The 21213-nt window shown below is 42.5% G+C and overlaps 1 protein-coding gene across 6 annotated transcripts; it reads left to right on the forward strand.

Moving 5' to 3' along the window:
- Positions 1-1075: 1075 nt before the first annotated feature.
- Positions 1076-17455, forward strand: SLC25A51 (solute carrier family 25 member 51). 6 transcript variants are annotated; one of them, XM_047830711.1, is made up of 5 exons: positions 1076-1197; positions 4649-4732; positions 5277-5397; positions 8808-8852; positions 13212-17455. In XM_047830711.1, exon 5 carries the CDS (start codon positions 13253-13255, stop codon positions 14144-14146), a length of 894 nt encoding a protein of 297 aa, XP_047686667.1. In that variant the 5' UTR covers positions 1076-1197; positions 4649-4732; positions 5277-5397; positions 8808-8852; positions 13212-13252; the 3' UTR covers positions 14147-17455. The 6 variants fall into 6 exon arrangements, with proteins under 6 accessions (XP_047686667.1, XP_047686663.1, XP_047686662.1 ...); XM_047830707.1 differs by having other exon boundaries at positions 8811-8852; XM_047830706.1 differs by lacking the exon at positions 8808-8852.
- The last annotated feature ends 3758 nt before the right edge of the window (positions 17456-21213 follow it).

Here is a 21213-nt window from a genome sequence, read left to right on the forward strand (position 1 = left end):
GGCCCACCTCCAACACCTCCTACCGTCTGAAGCCATCCCTGGTTCTCTCTCAAGGGGAAAAGGCCCTCTGCTTCAGAATTTCCAGAGTCCTTTGTTTTTACACCCTTCATTAGATTTTAAGTTCCCCCAGGGGGCTTGGGCATGAACAATGGCACACAGCAGGTATCTCAGAAGAGTTTGCTGAAATTAGGTGGCACGGTCTCCTACATCCCAAGCAGCAGTTAAACAGCCAGCTCAAGCAGACCAGACAAAATTTTGGAGTTGATAGTTACAAAGCGCACTCTGGACAAGTGGGCAGGGAAAGCCACCCACCGAGAGCTAATCCCTGACTGACGCTTCCACCCAGTGGACTAACCCACATCCTTCCTTCGTATTTCAGCAGCCTCCCGAAGCGCTTCTCCTCTCCTGGCTGACTTTTCACATTTCCTCCAACCCCTCACACCTGTTGTGTTGCCTTCCAGTTTACAAGTCAGAGTCAGGTCATAATTCGTAGTGATTCTTCCAAGAGCCAAAAGATGCACACAAAGCAGGCATTACTTTTCGGACAGGGATTTGGCGCTTAGGAACCAGTGACTTGTCCAAGGTCACTCCCAGAAGTGACAAGCCTCCTATCTCCAGGTGCAGTAGAATCCGAGACCTGCAGTTGTCTGAGGGAACAGTTTAAGCGTGATCTGTTAAGCACACACAGGTGTTCCTCTGTGGCCTGAGGCATCGGTAGCTGACAAAAGGCCCCTGGGACGGTGTCATGAAATCTAACCGAGGCTACAGAGGGGAGCCAGGCGGGGCACTTTCAGCGCTTGCCACCCACAACTGTCAATGCCCACCGGCCCTCCCCCAGACTGGACGCGGGAGAACGCGCTGGCTGCTCATGGCACGGCAAGGCCACCGAGTGGCGCCAAGGCAACGGTGTTCGCGCTAGTAGAGACCCAGTGCCTTACGACAGGTGTGGTGGATGACCCTACACCTGCCTGGCCGGTGCCAAGAGTACTTGTGCGGTGTCACCTGACTCTCCGCGGCTTTAGGGAGGGGCCGCGCGGCTGCCTCACGTGATCGGGCTCCGGCGGCGTCGAGCGCGTCAGGCCACGCCCCGCGCGCCGGGTCGGTCAAGGTCTGCGCCTGCGCGGCCGCTGGCTCGCCGGCTAGCCGTCCTGCGGGCTGGCGGCTACCGTGCGCGGAGCCGGACGCCCGCTGCAATGGGTGAGTGCAGGAGGCCGGCGAGTGGGCAGCACGGGCCTTCCCCCGGCCTGTGGGTTGAAAGGGCGGAAGCACGAAGGACGGTCTGAGGAGGTCGCCCTGCGCGGGCCCTCTGGCGCAGCCCCTGGGGCCCACCCCTCTCTGCGCGCCCAGTCGCTCCCGCGCGCCCTCCCGGGTGGGGCCCGAAGCCGCAGGAGCCGGAGGAGGCGCCGCGCGCGCAGGGTCGGTTCCGCGCCCACGCGGCTCCCGGCTCTCCCGCTGGCCCTCCGACTTCGCAGGGCTTCGCGGGGCGGGGGGTGCCATCTGGCTGCCGGAGCGAGCCTTTCTGGCCAGGGAGACCGCGTTCTTTCGGACGCGCCTCTGCCGGGGAGGTGCCTCACGCCGCGCACAAACCGTAGGGCGGGGAGGGGCCCGCTGCGCCCGGGGAGAGCAGCGCTGGCGGCGCTGGGACGCCGGAAGGGCCCCTGCCCCTCGGGGTTTGGGATTCCGGGCCTCCCGAGCCTGTTGACTGTCAGAGACGGAAGGGCCTTCGGTGATCCTGCCCTATTTCCACCCCTGCCCCTTACGCCAGACTGGGGATATGGACGCTCAGAGGGCGGTAAATTCAGCCACAGTTAGGCAGTGCTTATTCTGCGACACCATGTTGCATTGCGTTGTGGGAAACTCAACTGTACAAGGCTTGGGGGCGGGGGGGAAGCTGGCAGGCGGGCGATGTTCATTCTGAATCTCTGTAGTGATTATTTAGCACTGAGCTTAGGTAGGAAGAACACGTCGGTGCCTCAGCTGTATTTACCCTTTACACTTAACCCTTATTTTGCCCCGTCAGCTATACACAGCTGGTCTTAATTCCCACCCTTGGTTTCTCTTGTCAGCAGTGAAACAGAAGCCCTGAAGGTATATGCGTAGTGACCTTGCGGGTTCGAGCCTCCTCCGCCTTTGCTTGGAAAGGGATTCAGTAAAATCAAAAGGTGCCAGAACTGGTCAGGTCCCCTAGTGGTTCCAGAGCACAGGTTAGGCACTTTGGATCTGGAGTCACGCTTAGGATTTTTTCTTTAAATGCACTAAGCTGTTACTGCTGACCGGAGGTATTTGGTTTCTCCTTTGATAAAGTAAGCTTAGAGAATTGGATTTTTAAATTAGGGACGTTGCTATGTGTATTCTAGCAAGATACTTTCATAACTACGACTGGAACCCAGACCGATCTGGTTCTGAATGCTGACTCAGACCTGCTGACTTGTGGGAGTTCACATCCTTTGAGAATTACGCTTGCCTTCCCCCCACTTTTTGCACAAAGACCTTTGTGCTGGGATCATATCTGGATCTTGTTTATCCGTGTGGGCTGTAAATTACAGTGAGTAGACTTTACACTGTTGGGTTGTGCAGCAAAAGTTTCACACTTGAGGTTGCTTGAAAGTCAGCTTGTTAACTGTGCTTCCTATTGATCAGATAGGTTGAGTGTTTTAGGTAGCAAATAGGATAAAATTTTGTTAAATAAGTTTTGCAGTAAATTGCACAGAATTACCCATGTTAAGGAATTGAAGTATAGAGGTTAGTTTAGTAAAGAAATTGAGCCATGTTTGCAATATAGATAAACATTGTAAAATTCTAAACTCCATTTTCACAGAATACTGTGCACCCCATCCTTCTGTTGCTAAATTAGGAACCTATTCATACCATTCTGGTGTGTAGAATGAAACTAGAGGGAAAGCTTTAGTTTTATTTCTTTTCCCATGTGCATCTGGTTTCTTTGAAGACCTCAGTCTCAGGAGGTTATAATTTAGAGGGAAATTTTTAAATCTATGAAGTCTAGGAGGGTTTCATTACCTTCCTTTTTCTATATCCAGTCCTGTTAACTTGATACTCTAAATGTAGAGTGATGTTCTTAAAATATCTTAAAATAGTTAAATACAGTGGTCAGTAAACGACTAACTTCTGTGAGCCACAGTTTACGGTTTGTTTAGTAACAGTCTCCATTATTACAAAGAGCTGTGACAAACTAGATGAAGTAACTTTAATTTGCAAAATTTTAGAACGTAAATCATTCCAGGGGTCCCTGGGTGGCTTAGGAGGTTAAGCATCTGACTTCGGCTCAGGTCCTGATCTCACGGGCTTAGGGTTCGAGCCCCGTGTGGGCTCTGTGCTGACAGCTCAGAGCCTATTTCAGATTCTGTGTCTCCCTCCCTCTCTCTGCCCCTCCCCCGTGCAAACTTGCAATCTCTCTCTCTCTCTCTCTCTCTCTCTCTCTCTCTCTCTCTCTCTCTCAAAATATTAAAAAAAGAAAAAATCATTCCAGTAAAAACTAAAAGTGAACATGGACAAAATTTGGTTAGTCAGGTGTACAAATAACTTGGTTTGTATTATCAAGGAACAATAGATTGTTAAACAGCTTGTAGGTGGTGACTGTAGAATTTCAAGTCGGTTATGTATTTATTTAAATGAAATTTTTTACATTCATAAGTTTTCAGTGTATTATATAATATATACATTAATCTGGGTATTCTTAGTCCTGAGACTGAAGAAGAGCAAAGTTTTACATAGATATAAAGCATTTGTATGCCAAGTTTTTAAAATGTTGGTTGATCCTAGATTGGCGAGTGTAGTACTTACAAGTTTTTAAATTCACATCTGTCAGCTAAAACAGTAAGAAGTAATGATGGAGAAGACTAAGTGATTAATAATTATCAAACTCTGTATCCTGACAAACTTCTCAACCATCTTTAGACTTTTTTTTAACTAAAAATGCTATTGGTGATAAATAAAAATGAACTAAAATGCCATTGGCTTCTTTAACTGGTTAAAAGCACAAAATGTATGAGGCAGAAGGTGTGTTTTAAACAAATTAAAAAGCTGTGGGTTTTCTTTTTTCAGTTCTCCCCAAGTCATATAAAATACCCACAAAAATAATGCATGATGGAAAGCTGTCCTATACAAGCACTTGTATCCTGAATTCAGGGAAACAGCTATTGAAACAGGAATTAGCATAATAAAGTCAGCAACAGGTTAATGGTTTTAAAAATTGAGTCCTTGAGGCACCAGTCAGGCTCAGTGAGTGGAGCATGAGACCCTTGATCTCAGAATTATGGGTTCGAGCCCCACATGGGATGTAGAGATTACTTAAAAAATAAAATAAAATCTTAAAAAAAAATTGAGTCTTCGAATGCTGCATGGCATGATGCTATACTATATAAAGACTGAAGTACTGCTACGTAGGAAGGAGGAAGAGTCTGTATGGCTTTTAGCAAAAATGCTTTAACAAAAGCAAATCATAACAATGTAGTCATCAAATCAAGGAGGCTGTAGCTAGATATCAGAGCTATGGCTTCTCATATCTGTGCTAGAAGATCCTGTTTCCCCAGGATGGACCAAAATTTCAGGACAGAACAGGGACTTTTAAAAAACATTTCTTTACCCATTTTAAGTTCTCTGTTTCTTTCCCCTTCCCCCTGCATTTCAGCATGATCTAGCAGAAAGATGGCTGCCAATGGCTATTTTATTTTTCTTTCTGTGGCAAGATTGTCATGGAGCCTGGATATTTCAGGTTTGTATACATCTCTTCCCTTTGTCCTGCTGTGGTCAAAAAACTTAGTAATGGACTTCATATACTCAGCTTGCTTTGCCACTGCCGCCGCAGCTGCTGCTGCTGCTTTGTTCTCCCACTAATCAAGGTCAGCTTCAGGGTGTATTTATCATCAAATCTTTTGTGACTGGAGGACGACTGCCAGATACTGAGATCTGTCCTTGTCTTTACTGTAGGCCACAAGAAAGATGCATAAATAGAGGATGTAAGATGGGCAAAGCTAAAACAGGCTTGGATTCTGTAGCTGGGTGTGAATAATCCCATCTAACTTGAGAAATTAGAATACAATATGCCTAGATAAAACAAGAGAAAAGAGATAAAGAGGAAAAACATTTAAAAACTGAAAAATAGTAAAACTGGTAAATCTGAGAGCTTGTTTTTTTTTGCTGAGATGGGGGAATGTAAATTTGATAAACTGCCTGCCCTGCTCAAGACTAGAAGTATTTTTTAAAAACAGCAAGTACTATATAAGACTATATAAATAAACCAGATTTTTTTTTTTAAGGGAATCCAGTTACCAAAATGACTCCAGAAGAAAGAACCTAACAGACCAGTAACAATGGAAGAAATCGAGAAAGTTACCAAAAAGCTACCATCCCCCAAAACACCAGGCTCAGCTGTTACAGGTGAATTGTTTTAACTTTCAAGGAACAGATAATTTTGATAAGATTTAAATTGTTCACCAGCATAAGGAAGGAAAAGTGACAGATTCTTTTTACAAAGCCAGTGGAACATTGATGCCTGAACTTGGCCTGAAGAAGGTACTAAAATTGAAAACTTGGTATGTTCTCATGATGTGAAATTTTAAAATATTAGCAAATGGTATCTAGTGATACATTTAGTGATACATCTAGTGATACATTAGCAAATGTATCTAGTGATACATTTAAAAAAACATTTCATCATTTCCAAAGAGGATTCATTCCCATATTACAAGGGCAAGTAATTAACAAGAAATATGCTAACATTAACCCATCAGAGAGGAACAGTAATAATAGTTCATCTATGTTGAGCACCTCTGGTGCTCTGGACTACTCTCCTGGATACTTTACATGCAGTAACACAATTAATTGAGCCAACCTATAAAGTAGGTAACATCCCTGTTTTATAAATGAGGAAATTAAGCCATAGAGACCTTGAGGAACTTGCTGAAGGTCACACAGTGGGTATGTGGTAGAGCCAGTATCTGACCCCAGGCTGTAAGCTCTAGCTCTTAAATGTTATACTGGCTCTGTCTCTTGTATTCATATGATCATCTCAGTAGCTCCCTGAAAGCGTTTGACCAAAGTTCCTGATTGAGTGGTCGTGGGAAGGGTTGAGGGTGGTTGAATTTCAGTAAAACAGGAATAAATATTTATATTCCTTTCCCATGTTTGAAAATCCTCTAAGCCCTTACCAGTTGATAATTAGTACTAGAAAAGTGGAATCCAGTTTTAATGGGAAACATAATTTCCTAGTAAATAGTGAGGTAAAGGGGCTTAAGTTATAATTAAAGATACAGTTCTTAGGATGAATGCAGGATGAAGTGTTGGGGTTTTTAATGTAATTTGATGAAATGTGGTAGTGTTGGAAAGGCATGCTTCACTCCATGTTTGCAGCACAATCCTAAAGCTGGGTAGGGAGAGATGACAAACAGAGAAGTTTACTTGAGTGGGTACAGATGTTATAGGGGCCAGTTAAACATTTTTGTGTCATGATGATCTATTTCCCTGTAAACTGCTAGGACTTAGATTATGAATACTCCGATGACAACTTCTTATCTCTCACACCAAAAAACCAGTGTCATACTTAACATTAATTCCTAGCAAAGTTCCCAGAAATGTCAAGAAAAATATAAAGAGGAGTGCCTGGGTAGCTCAGCTGGTTTAGCATCCAACTCTTGATTTCGGTTCAGGTCATGATCTCACGGTTCGTGAGATAGACCTCCTTGTTGGGCTCTGCACTGGCAGCACAACTGCTTGGGATTCCCTCCCTCCCCCTCAAATAAACATTAAAAAAAATATATGGGGCGCCTGGGTAGCTCAGTAAGTTAAGTGTCCAACTTCGGCTCAGGTCATGATCTTGCGGTTCGCGAGCGTGAGCCCCATGTCAGACTCTGTGCTGACAGCTTGGAGCCTGGAGCCTGCTTCAGATTCTGTGTCTCCCTCTCTCTCTGCCCCTCCCCTGCTCATGCTTTATCTGTCAGTCTGTCTCTCAAAACTAAACACTAAATAATAAGGACATTCACTATTACCATAATTTTGTTCAGGAAGTATTTGTGAGTCTAATAAGATAGAAAAAAGACATATAGAGGAGAAATAAAAATAATTTGTGGCATTTTATATGGTGGAAGCTGAATCAAATCCAGTCCAGAAAACTGAGAAGTTGCGAGAGGATTCAGTAAATTGGCTGGTTCTGACCTTAATACACAAAAATTGGTAGCTTTTTTTGTAATGCAGACAAAAAGCAGTCTGAAAATTAATTGGAGGGAATCAGCACATTCATAATAGCAACCACAAAGATAAACTATCTAGACACAAATTTCAGTATCTATATGAAAAAAAAAGTCTACCAGGAAAAGCGTGAAAGCCAGAAAGCTGAGAATTCTTAGAGTATGGGGAAGCCCTACCAGATGGTGACACGTGTCCTGCCGCCATAGTGGGTCAGAGCAGGTTGGCGCGAGAGAAGTGCTTGTGCCGCTCCCGGGGCAGAGCAAGTGCGGAGGGACCGTGCACATGCCTGTGGGCATTTAGTTTATGCTCACCAGTCCCTTCCAGAGGCATCTCTTCTCTGCCTCAGGCCTTACTGTGTCGTTCGACAGATCACAGTATGGATGGATGATAAATAAAGCTATAGAGGAGAGCAGCTGTGGGTTACTTGTTCATAATTTTAGAGTAATGATGGCCTTCTGAGGACATTACAAAACCTAGAAGCCAAGATGAATAGATTTAATATCCAAATTGAGAACTTCAGCACCACAAAAATGATAAAACAAAGTATTTGCTGCAATTTGATAAATTTAACTAGGATGGACTTGTTTATATATAAAAGGATTTCACAAATCAAAAATTTTTTCTGTGTACAGGAAAATGGGTATCGTGAAAATTTATAGTAAATCCAAATGGTCAAAAATAAAAAGTGCTGTATTTTAATCAGAAATTTTAAATGACAGGCACCTGGGTGGCTCAGTCGGTTAAGCGTCTCACTTTGGCTCAGGTCACGATCTCGAGGTTTGTGAGTTCAAGCCTCGCATCAAGCTTCCAGCTGTCAGCACAGGGCCTGCTTTGCATCCTCTGTTTCCCTCTCTGCCCCTCCCCTCCTCACACGCTCTCTCCTCTCTCTCTCCCAAAAATAAATAAAACGTTAAAAAATTTTTAATGACAAAATGAAGGGTTTTTGTTTACCCATCAGATAAGCAGAAATTACAATTAATACCTGCTGCTGGAAATGGTATCAGAACTGGTACTGGCATACACGTAATTTAAGGTGTAAATCATAGTTTTTCTGGGGCAATTTGGAGTAGCTATCAAGTAGTATTTGAGCCAGCAATCCCATTCTAAACATTTACCCTACAGACAACCTTGTGAGAGTTCACCCAAGCAAGGTGTATGTACAAGGCGGCCCAATGAATCAATTTTTAAAAAAAAAAAAAGCAAACCTAAACAAAAAAACAGGGACTAAAATAGGAGATAGAATAAATGATATGTAATACATCCAATTGTTAGAATGCTATGCAATTATCCAAAATACTGGGGTATCTCTGCTGTTGTTAGAAAATTCCAGAATGCATTGTATCACTAGTGGCAGGCTGACAAGTAAAGAGGCTCTGGTGTGAGTTAGGCAAGCCTGAAGAGCCCTGAGCCAGGGCAGCGAGCCTGGAGCAGAAAGACATCTGTCTATTTAGTTTATTTACAACTTTATTTTCTCTTAAAAAAAAAAAAGTTTTTTTTAAATGTTGAATTTCTAATGTGTACTTTTTTTCCTAAAAATTAGTACGTGTTTCTTTTGTGAATTTCCGTTTAAATGATTTCATTTGTTGTTTTATTGGATCTACAAGCAGCCCAACTCCAAGGAATGTGGCCTCTCTCTGTCGAACATACAGGTGACTTCATAGTTTAACTGTTTTCATACTTGCCAAAATTAGAAATAATTCCTCTCTCTGAACCAGGCCTTACTCTATTTACATTGCAGTGGAATAGATTTTACTGCCCCTTTAAACGGATAGACCATGTAGCTAAGCAGCATTCAGATGCATTTCCGCTCCTTCCAGTGCCCCTGCCTGAGGGGGATGGTGTGGCTCCCCTGTGGGTGGGCAGTGAGAGATTGTGCCCCTGGCACTGTCATTTTCTGTCAGTGTAACCAGGGGATTTAGTGGCAAGAAAAGTTTCCTGACCCCTTTTAGGACCCTCCTTAATGGCAGAGTTTGGGCCTGCAGTGGTGTCACAGTTTTTCTCAGCTGAGGGCAAGTTTATCTTTTCTAATAGAAGCATGGAGCAAGCCAACTGGAACTCCAAAACAAAGAGACTTTGGGCCAAAGGTTCAGTGTTACATTTTCTTTTTAGTGTAGTCTATCTCGTGGGAAGACACAGACGCTGGTGAAGGAAAATAGCTTGTTTTCCATTTGCTTCGCATGAGAAAGGGAAAAATCGTACTCCGTAGTGTTAGAGGGTCTTGGAATCTTCCTGAGGGTCTCTGATAATACCAGTCCAAGCCTGCTTCTTTTTCCACTGCCACCCACCCATCTTCTACCCACACGGTGCTCTAGCAGAACATACTGGAATAATTCCTCCAGAATGTGATACTGCTGCTCCTTTGACACAGGACCTACACCTTAGCCTGTGCTGCCTTCTTTGGCTGAAGGTGCTTCACCCTATTTGCCCACATGTCCTGTCCTGCCCTGTCAGACTGCTAGTTAATGATGACCCCTTCCTCTGTGGGGCCTTTATGTACCTTGTGTCTATTTCTGCACTTGGCATTCATCACACTGCTGTCTAATTGTCTGCATGTCTTATCTGCCCTGAGGCCAGGGTTCTTGCTTATTTCTAGTCTCTGACACGTAGGGCAGTGCCTGAACATGGAAGGAATTGAATAAGTTGGTTGAATTTAATTTTCATGGTATGCTAAGAGGCCAGTTTAAAATCAGTAAAGAAGAACTTCCCAACAAAAGTAAATTAAAGTCATCTTGACAGTGTTCTCCTAGAAGTCTGAATGAAACAAACACAAAAAACATTGTTATTAAAAATTTAGGGAGGAAACCAGTGGGAAGGCTGACATTTGTTGACTAGACCCTCAGTGCATTATTCACTGTGTCCCCAGCATTGGGGTTAAGACTCTTTAGTTGACTTTCACTTGGATTGTGCATGGTGGATGACATTGGCTTCAGTTGTAAGTGTGGAAACTGATCCTCAGAGAGAGATAGTAATTTGGTTACTTTGAAACTTTGTCTCATTGGTCTGTCACTGTTGGCCTTTTGTTATTCTAATTAGAGCTTCATTATTGTCATCTCATCTTTTGAAAACAGTTGAATAGATTGACACAAATTTAACTTGAAAAAATATAGAAAAGAGGGTCACCTGGGTGGCTCAGTTGGTTAGGTGTCTGACTTCAGCTCAGGTCATGATGTCACAGTTGATGGGTTCGAGCCCCACACGGGGCTCTGTGCTGACAGCTCAGAGCCTGGAGCCTGCCTTGGATTCTGTGTCTCCCTCTCTCTGCCCCGCCCCTGCTCGCTCTCTTTTTCTCAAGAATGAATAAACATAAAAAAAAAAAAAAACAAAAAACCCTAGATGGTTTATCTAGCCAGTTTGTTTTTTTATTTATTTACCATTAAAATCCTTACATGTAGTGTTTTTATGTGTGTGGTAAAAAAACACATTATGAAATTTACTATCCTAAGCAATTTTAAGTGTACAGTTCAATAATGTTAAGTATATTTATACTGTTACAGAACAAATCTCCAGAACTTTATCGTCTAACAGAACGGCATCTATACCCATTAAGTAGTAACTCCGTGTTCCCCCTTCCCCAAGCCCCTGCTGACCAACGTTCTGCTTTGTCTCTCTGACTTTGACTACTTTATATAAGTGGAATCACTTATATAAGTATATATATTTGTCCTTTCCTGACTTTTTTTTTTTTTTTTTTACTTAATATGTAGTAGCATGTGACAAGATTTCCTTCCTTTTTAATGCCGCATAGTATTCCATCGTATGTATGCACCACGTCTTGTTTACCATTCATCAGTGGACATTGTGCTGCTTCGTCTGTTGTGAATAGCCCTGCTGTGGGTGTGGATATGTGCATACCTCTTGGAACTGGCTTTCAGTTCTTAGGGATACATACCTAGAAGTGGGACTGCTGACTCCTATGTTCTGTTTTTACTTTTTGGAGAAATGCCATACTGGTTTAGTGGCTACAGCATATTGCATTCCCACCAGCAGTGCATGGGGGTTCGCAGCTCTACCAACACTTACTTTCTGAGGTTTTTTGAAGAGTAGCCATCCTAATGGGTGAGATGATCTCATTGTGGTTTTGATTTGCATTTCTCTGATGATTTAGATGTCAAGCATCTTTTCACATGCCTGCTGGCATCTGAGTATGTTTCACAGTTTTGTAAGTATCTCTCACGCCTGGCTTGAAAGATGGGTGGAGTCTCCTGTATCTTTTTTTATATCTCCTTTGGAGAAATCGCTGGTTTAAGTCCTTTGCTTATTTTTTAATTGGGTTATTTAATGGTTTGTTGACTAGCCTCATAAATGTGGTCTCATACTGTTGAGGAATTAAAACCAATTGAAAAGTATTTTGCCTGTGGAGGTGCCTGGCTGACTCAGTCGGTGGAACATGCAACTTTTGATCTTGGGGTTATGAGTTTCAGCCCCATGTTGGGTACAGAGATCGCTTAAAAAAAATAAAGTATTTAAAAAAATTTTTTTTTTAGCCTATTAATGTAAAATATAAAATTGCCATCTAGTTCCCCAGTGAAGATTATTTCTAGGCTGTGGGTTTGTTCTGGATGGTCCAACTATCTGGATCCTTTTGGGAAAATCAGACTTAAATGACTGGCAAGGGATGGTCTTGCCACTTTAAGGAAGCAGGTGCGTTCTTGAGGGAGGGCCTTACCTTAGTTTTACTCAGTGGGCTAAGCCTTTATATTTAGGCTTCACATCTTCTTCAGCGGTCATATATAGCCACTTTTTGTCCAGGGCAGCCTCCCAAAGTCCTTGTTATCCTGTGGTATGATAGCAGGAGCATGAACTCTGGAATCAGACTTAGGATGCCAGCTTCACCAGTTACTTTCCGTACCTCGGACAAAGAATATTGGTTATTTCATTGGTAAAACCTGGAAAATAATGTTTACTTGATGGAATTGTTTTGAGAATTAAATACATGAAAATGCAGTGTATAGTACATACCTGCAGGCCTTCCGTGACCCTGTTCTTCCAGCCTCTACCCCCCAAAGTGCATGCTCAGTGTCCCTTATCTATAGCAAGGTATTTATGCTCTGGTGTATTTGTTTTCCTTGGCAGTCTCCTGTTAAATTGTGAGCTCCTTGCTTTGTTTGTTTGGTTATGGTTTTGTTCGTTTTTTTAAGTTAGGCTCCATGCCCGCTGTGGGGCTTGAACTTCCCACCCTGAGATCAGGAGTCAGATGCTCTACTGACTGAGCCAGCCAGGCAACCCATGAGTTCCTTGCTTTTGAATCTCTAGCAATTTGTAGAGGGCCTAGTTCAGATTAGACACCAATAAGTAAGTGTTAGTGAACAGAATGAATGCGTGTTTTGATATTTTATTTCTCAATGGAGGACTTTGAATTTTTTTCAGAAGGATAATGGTATGTACCATTACGTAGTTTATGGCACATGTGAACTAGTCCAGGAGTTCTCAAACTTTTTGGTGTCTCAGGACCCCTTTATGCTTAAAAATTATTGTGGGCCCTATTTATGTGGATTATTTATGTGAGTGCTTGTTTATGTGGATTAGTTATTTATGGTCTTAGAAACAAAAACAAAATTTTTAAATATTCACTTTAAAATATCAATGATAAACCCATTGCACGTTAATATGGATAACATGTTTTCATGAAAAATAACTGTTTCCAAAACAACTTAATGAGGAGAGAGTGTTTGACAGTATTGCAGGTCTGTGTAAAAGAGAGGGCATAAAAGGTGGGTGTAGTCTCATCTCTGCGTCTACTTTGTGTCTTTTGTGAGAAGTTGTTCTAGTTGAAGTATAAGCAGAAAATCCCACTTCCCATAGATAAGTGGCTGGAAAAGGAAAGACCTTGTGGACCCTTGCAAGGGTGTCCGGGACCTCCAGGGGCCCTCGGCAAGTACTGTACCAACTACTCATCCAGTCTAAAACGGAAATGTAATAGTGTTACAGAAGTTAAAAGGGTCAAGGAAAAGTTGCACATGTTTAGCCCTATATATAATGGTTACCTATTGTCATTTTGTTATTTGTAGGTTAAAAATATCCTTCATGAAGAAGAAAGATCTTAAGCAACATGGTGGATTCAGAAGCTCATGAAAAGAGGCCGCCCATCCTGACATCTTCCAAACAAGACCTGTCACCTCACATTGCAAATGTAGGTGAAATGAAGCATTATCTGTGCGGCTGCTGTGCAGCTTTCAACAATGTAGCAATCACATTTCCCATTCAGAAGGTGCTCTTTCGGCAGCAGCTGTACGGAATCAAAACCCGGGACGCAGTGCTTCAGCTGAGGAGGGATGGCTTTCGAAACTTATACCGCGGAATCCTTCCCCCACTGTTGCAGAAGACCACCACGCTGGCGCTTATGTTCGGTCTGTATGAGGACTTATCCTGTCTTCTCCGGAAGCACATCAGTCCCCCTGAGTTTGCAACCCGTAGTGTGGCAGCGGTACTTGCAGGGACAACAGAAGCAATTTTTACTCCCTTGGAAAGAGTTCAGACATTGCTTCAAGACCACAGGCATCATGACAAATTTACAAACACTTACCAGGCTTTCAAGGCACTCAGATGCCATGGAATAAGAGAATATTATCGAGGCTTGGTACCTGTTCTTTTCCGTAATGGATTCAGCAATGTCCTTTTCTTTGGCCTTCGTGGCCCCATTAAGGAGCATCTGCCTACCGCAACCACCCACAGCGCTCATTTGGTCAATGATTTTATCTGTGGAGGTCTGTTGGGTGCCATGTTGGGAATCTTGTTTTTTCCAGTTAATGTTGTAAAAACTCGCATGCAGTCTCAGATTGGTGGAGAGTTTCAGTCTTCTCCCAAGGTGTTCCAAAAAATCTGGCTAGAACGAGACAGAAAGCTGACAAATCTTTTCAGAGGTGCTCACCTGAATTACCATCGGTCCCTCATCTCTTGGGGTATAATCAATGCGACTTATGAGTTCTTGTTAAAGATGATTTGAAAGAAACCAGTTAAGTGCCATTTATTAACTGCATAGACCTAAGAAGAATGTAGTTTGGCTTTGTTCCTAATTGACCAAATACAGGTTGTTGTCGTAAGTTCAGGGCACAATGAATTATGGGGCAGAGCTGTTTTCCTTCAGCACCAACAAATTCAGAATAAAAGGTTCTAATAGGAAAATTTAAGGGGTTTTTGGTTTTGTTTTGTAATCATTATCTAAGAACTTTAGGCTAATTGCCTGGTTAATAGCTATCTATCTGATGGCTTTTGACAAGGAAAGCTAATAGCCAAGATATGGTTCTTTTCTCCAAAAGTCTTTAAACCTTCTGTATTGAAACATCAGTGGCCATGACCAGCCAGAGAAAAGGCTCTTAGAGCCCTGTGAATTCTCAGGCTTTCTTCTCTGCTTTTAGGAGTTGCAAAGGGTAGTATTCGTTAAACATAAGCATATAACATGGTAGGACAGAGAAGAGAAAAACAGCTTATTAGATGCAGGCTTTTCATGATAAATCGCTTGTGTTAGTTTTGAAACTAAGTACATGTTGGGATGGTCATCATCCAGACTATTCAGACACAGTAGGGCAGACCCAAGCAGCAGGTGAAAGCTCCCGTTTTGCTTTCTGAGTTGGAAAGTGTTGTTTAGTTCTGAATGTGACCTTAAACCCTTCGAATGCCCTTATGTTAATTTCACTTATTTCATTGCCAAAAGATGGGGAGACTTACATTTCGTCACAGCTGTTTGATCCTGTGAAGAAATTTCACATGAATTGCGTATGGATCAAACTCTGGTTAGTTTAGTTCTTTGATTAATTGTTGCCAACTTAGTGAAGAGCTGTGGGAGTTTGGGGAATATTTTCACTTTGAGTCCTAGTTTCTCATATTCAAGTATCCTGTTCTCTTGAACTCTCCTTAAAAAAAAAAAAAAAAAAAAAGATAAATACTTGCATAATATTGAATTTTGGAAGTCTGTTAATGGGACTCTAGATTTTTCCCTCCTGGTTTCTAAGTGTTACAGAAGAGAAAGAAAAAAAACCCTCAGGATAGCTTTCACCCCAGAGTGTTAGTTGTCTTTTTTATTTTACTCTTGGAAATGGAGACTTCTATTAGGATTTTTACATTTTGGGAACCCAGTTTTACCATTTTATCATTAAAGCCATTTGAGGTGATAAAATCTAAATCAAGATATTTAGAAGGTTCATTTTAAATGCTAGAAGTTGGTAATAGCTGGGTAGCATACTCATCCCCTACATAACAGAGAAAAACTTGTTGAAGGAATCAGATTTTAAAATCTTATGCCCTGATCAGTAAGGCAAAATGCCTCCTATTTACCAATTGAATAACTAGTAAAACCTGAAACATCCTAGAAAAGTGGTTTATCAATCTTTTAAAAATCCCCATCTGTAAATATGTAGTTAAGATTGCTTGCCAGCATCTGACATGGCAGAGTAGTTAAGTTTCTTATTACCAGTTTTTCCTCATTCTGGGTAACTGCATATGAATATGTGCATACACTGACCAAAACAAAATCAGGGTCTCAGCTGGTAGTTTACTCAGTTTCTGGGCAGATAGTCCAAAAGAGATGTTTACCTCTAAATGCAATATGGCTGGTCACATAAGCATCCTTCCAACCTTAAAGGATTGGGAAGCATTATCAAGCATTTGCCAGGCAGTAATGAGGCCCAGTAGCTTTCCAACAGCCCTGTTTGGAAATGTTGTGTTGGAAATGGCAGTTTACTTTGAAAACCAAGATGCAGATGTGAGGATTTCAGAAAACAAGGATTTGACACCGAATAAACGTGAGTAGCATCTTTGGCTTATTGAATGGAGTCTGGCTTTGTAGCGGGTTGGATTTGGGGGCATGAATGACAAAGACACTGGTGCTGGAGCACTGATGGGTGTGTGTAGGTGCTCAGCATGTGGCAGGTGAGTCAGCCTGGGGCCATGCTCTGGGAATGGGCTTCTTTTTGTCTATACACTCCAGTAAGGTGATGGATAACCAAGTTCTGAAGCACTTTTGTGAAATAGAAGTGAAGTGAGAATTTGAAAGGGGATGCTTTGGTTTCTGCAGTCTCAAACTTGTGGCATTTAAAAACAATAAATATTTTTAATGGTTTTAACTCCTAATATATTTGGATTTCTTTGTCACTTTTTACAGCTTCTGAAGACCAAACTGCAAATACATTACCAGGGATGGTTTCGTGTTGTCCTATAGACCTTTTAAATTTGACAAAATTCAGCAGAACTTGCTTGTGGTAGCCAACAGCTTTGTCTGAACTTTAAAAGAAGTCAAAGTGTTATTAATAAGAGATTCTAACTATTGCTTTTTTATCTTCAGTATGAACTAGTAATAATTTTGAAAAGGCAAACATGATTGAATAACTATCTGAAGAGCTTTAAAAGTGGCCTTTTTGTTACATAGGTGGCACAGATGCCTTATGAGCACAGGGCCCTTCCGGTCCTGCCTCCCATACTTCAGCTCTGATGCCACCAGGAATATGTTACGGATTCTGTATTTAACACACTTAGGAGTGGTATGAGCCCTTAGGACTGCATCACAGAGGAAACGCCACCTTTATATGGTGACAGGTTTGTGTGTCTTTGTTTCATTTGTGGTTGGAGACAGTTGATGTTTTTGTCTCAATAATCAATATTCTTCTTACCTTATGGTTGGTTATGTAATTACCTGCTGTATATTGTAAACTGTGCAATAAAACAGAATTGTGTATATAGAATCATCTTTGGAGACCTGAACTTTCCTAGCTCGATGACAGGGGTAATACTCCTCTAGTGCTGTGCAAACATGTAAGGGAATCGTGGGTGGCACACAGGATGTGTGGAGCGGGTCAGCCGATCACACTGCTGGAAATGGCAGGTCAGTGCAGATGAAACTGTGTAGTGAGGGGTATGCAGTCAAAATGAAGGCGAGACAGGCCATCACATGTGAAGAAAGGGTGAGCCCTGAGACTTGATTTCCTTTAAATTAAGATACTGTTTTCTCATGTGCATATAAATGCATATTAAAGACTTGAACAGGCATTCTCTTTAAACTTGAGGACTTTTCATTTTTAATACTGTCATTTTTGCTTAATAGTAAATATTTGCTTGCCTAAGTGACTCCCAAATTGTGGGGGACTCTCCACGTGTCCCTTTTTTTAAAGTTTCATGATGAAAAGTGGTTAAGCACACAAAGCTGTTTTTGTTTGATATTTTGAGTTTTGTGACTGAGTTTAAATGAAATCTGTTAAACGTGTTAGAGTTAACATTCTTCTTTTGGTAATTCTGTTTGGAATAAAGTTGTTTGTTTTTTTAAGTCCATTCTATTTGGTCTTCTGCTGTGGTTGGGTTAGGGTTATTGGCACAACTTTTCTGTGGTTCAGGCTTGTCACTGTTGCTAACCATTGAGCACTCTGCTTTGACTGTAGCACCTTCACCTGTTAACTTTGTAGGTCCTTCATTTATCCGTCTTTGGTCAAGAAGAGTTCCAGATAAGTTAATTTTCCAGATAGCTTAATTGCAAAATATTTTTTAAAATGGTTTTTCTCAAATAAACTTTTCCCTACTAAGTATAAGCTCAGTAAATGCATCTTATCAGTAATTTCTGTGGTATAATGTGCCTTCAGGTCACACCTACCCCCACGCTAAGTGGTCTGGACCTTTGTGCTGTTTTGAGTTTTTTTTTTTTTTTATCTACGTTTGACTTCCCAGCTACGCCTTTCTGTTAGGAGATTGTGAAATTATTTTAGCTACATTGTTTACACATTAAATTTTCAGGTGTTCCCTGTCTCTAGGGACAGTCGCGGCTGCCTGGTGAGGACCACTAGGAAGGGGAACAATTGCCATAATGTTTCTAAAACTCCAGTTTAGGGTTGGAATTCATTATATATATATTCTGAACTTCTGAACTGGTAAAAGGGGTGTTGTGCATGGCATGTGATGCGATGCTGTTTCAGCCCAGCCGCTGGGGTGCTATTATAGACTACTGAGCGCATTTCTCCGTGTGACCTGGTGTGGGCAGGGTGCTTCGGATCTCTAAGAGATGGGCACCCAACCTCATTTAGCATCTGAAATTTCCAATGGGGACATTTTTTCCAGTGAGCATATCTGATTTTGAAGTAGAAACTGAAGATAAAATAAGATTTTTTCTAAATTCTGTCCCTTCAATCCATTCTGCATATTGCTTTAAGACTAATTCTTTAGATGCACGGATCCAGGCCTCCCCCCCCCCCCCCCCCCCACCACCTCCCTTCCTGTCATCACTGGCTAACATGGTCCTGCTCAGTCCCCGCCTTCTTCCACAGGAACTTGGGTGCTCTCGCAGCCTCCCCGGCCTCTGCCCAGCCCACGTTCCCCTGCCCTGAGCACAGCACCCTTCCCTGATGCCTCAGTAACTCCTGCTGAGGCCTTCAGATCTCTGCTCCAGCGTCACTTCCCCAGGGAAGCCAGCTCCCACTTTCAGGACTAAGTCAGGTTTCCCTTCTCTGTGTTCTTGTGCCACCATGTTCCTGTTTTTCATAGCACTTAATTGTTTTAATTGGACTGTGCTGATTTGATGTTTCCTGCCCCTTTTGAATGGCAGCCACATGAGGCGGGGGCTCTGCCGTAGCTTCCTGTTTCAAGTGTCCTGCCCAGTGCCTGACACCTGGTGGAGCTCTGATTAACAGTAAAGAATCAGTCAAGAGAGTAAAAGGACATGTGGATATTCAGGATCATGGCGTTCCGGAATAGCCTTTTTTTTTTTTTTTTTTTTAAATTTTGAGACAGAGCCAAGTGGGAGAGGGGCAGAGAGAGAGAGAGAGAGAGAGGGAGACACAGAATCTGAAGCAGGCTCCAGGCTCTGAGCTGTCAGCACAGTGCCCAACATGGGGTTGGAACTCACAAACCGTGAGATCATGACCTGAGCCAAAGTCGGACGCTCAACTGACTGAACTACCCAGGTGCCCTAGCATTGTGGAATATCCTGTCTGACTTACCTTCCTTGATGGGTCATGGAGGTTGCGTAAGGACGAAACTTTTACACTGCTTGGGCTGCCATAGTGAAATACCACAGACTAAGTGGCTTAAACAACAGACATTTATCTCTCTTCAGTTCTCGAAACTAGGAAGTCCAAGCTCAAGGTTCCGGCAGATTTGGTTCCTGGTGAGAGGCCTCTTCTTGATGTGCAGACTTCTCACTGTGTCCTCATGTGGCCGAAGGAACCTCAATGAGCTCATCTAAACCTAATCACCTCCTGAGAGCCCCACCTCCAGGTACTGTTACATTGGGGGTTAGGCCTTCAACATACAATTTTGGGAGGGCGGGGGGCACAAACATTCAGTCTGTAACATGTATAAGCCTGAATGATGAGCCTAATGATTATTTCCTTAAAATAGTGTTGTTGACTGCTTGCTGCTTTGTTGCTGTTGAAGTGCCACGAAGGCAGTGACTTGTTTTAATTGAGAGCAAATCACAAAGCGTTTCTATAGTTTCATGGCCAACAGAAATAAAAGTTTCGGGGCACCCAGGTGGCTCAGTCAGTTAAGCGTCCGACTTTGGCTCAGGTCATGATCTGGTGGTTCCTGGGTTTGAGCCCCGCATCAGGGTCTGTGCTGACAGCTCAGAGCCTGGAGCCTGCTTCTGATTCTGTGTCTCCCTCTCACTGCCCCTCCCCTACTCGCCATCTGTCTCTGTCTCTTAAACATTAAAAAAAAAAAAAAGTTTCAGTTCAGATACTCTTTGGGAAACCAGTCATTATTAGCAGTTCCTTGTGGTTATGTAAGGCGGAGGACTTGCTCCTGATCTGAAGCACACACTAAAAAATGGGGAATACATTTAGTTACATGGAGATGCTACCTTTTTGTTTCATACGACACTAGGGGAGAACTTCTTTCTCTTTCAAGGGTCATCATAGCTACAGTTGATAGGTGGCTCCTGGTATGTAGCTTCCTCCTTTCCCTTGGGCTAAAAGCAGCTTTGGAACTTTTCCTACTCTTCTAGAACAATTGAACAAGAAATTTCCAGGTTTTCTTGGGCTCCTCACTCCCCACTAGAAAATAGCCATAGAATTTTGGGGACAGATGGTAGGGAGTAGTGCGTATGTATGGGAACCAAATGCTTTTCATTTGTAATGTCTGCATAAACTGTGGAGGTAAAGGGTAAAAAGAAGCTAGGAGGCGAGGGCCTGAGTTTGGAGGTGTCCTAGGTTTCATAGGCCTTGAGAAAGCATGGGTGAAGTCCAAGACCAGAGATTTGCTGGATGTGTGGAGCTCTTCAAAGCTTCTGCTACTTGTGGTCCAGGAACAGAAAAGCATGTTGTTTTTGTGATTGAGGGCAATACTACACATATTCGAGTTCGTGTCAACTCAAACTAGAGAAAAACAGAATCCTTATTATTGGCAGTTTGTGCCTTTTATAGTTTTTCCCTTGTTTATTTTGTTTAGCAAATTTGCCATGCATCCATCTGCTCAGTACTGGAGAGCTGCCCTTTGAAGGACAATCATTTTGAGTTAGAAGATTCTAGACTTGTGGGAAATACAGAGCATTGGCTGCCCAAGACCAATTCCGAAGTAAAAATGTAAACCTCCCTTGATTTTTTACTGACTCCCACACTAGATTAGGTCTCTTTCTGTGGCATATGATGACTGTTTCACCCCTGGCTCTCTCTCCATGGTGTTTGTGCTGTATCCTTCATGTATCCTTCAAGACCATGTGAAAACTCACTGAGGGCAGGGACTCTGATCTTTTTATCCACGGACTAGAGGTTCTCATAATAAATATCTACTCAGTGAATGAATCCTCTGATCCCAGATGTTGTCTTTATCACGGTTATTCTCCCTGTTTCGGAGACACTTTGAATTCCTTAGCAATGTCTTTTAAAATCATCAAGGAAGAATGCATATTGTATGATTCCATTTATGTGAATTTCTAGAAGAGGCAAAAAAATTTGTGCCGGAAAAAAGAAAACAGTGGTTGCATCTGGGAGGGAGGGAGGGGAAGTAGACTGGAAGGGGCATGAGGGAACTTTCTGGGTTGACGGTAGTAATCTATATCTTGATAGGGGTTTGGATTACACAGGTGTGTACATTTGCCTA

Source organism: Prionailurus viverrinus, chromosome D4 (genome assembly GCF_022837055.1).
Source record: "Prionailurus viverrinus isolate Anna chromosome D4, UM_Priviv_1.0, whole genome shotgun sequence".
Taxonomy (NCBI): domain Eukaryota; kingdom Metazoa; phylum Chordata; class Mammalia; order Carnivora; family Felidae; genus Prionailurus; species Prionailurus viverrinus.

Bases quoted from the DNA above. Each gene is read 5' to 3' on its own strand.
- SLC25A51 (XM_047830711.1), top strand. From the start codon at position 13,253: ATGGTGGATTCAGAAGCTCATGAAAAGAGGCCGCCCATCCTGACATCT.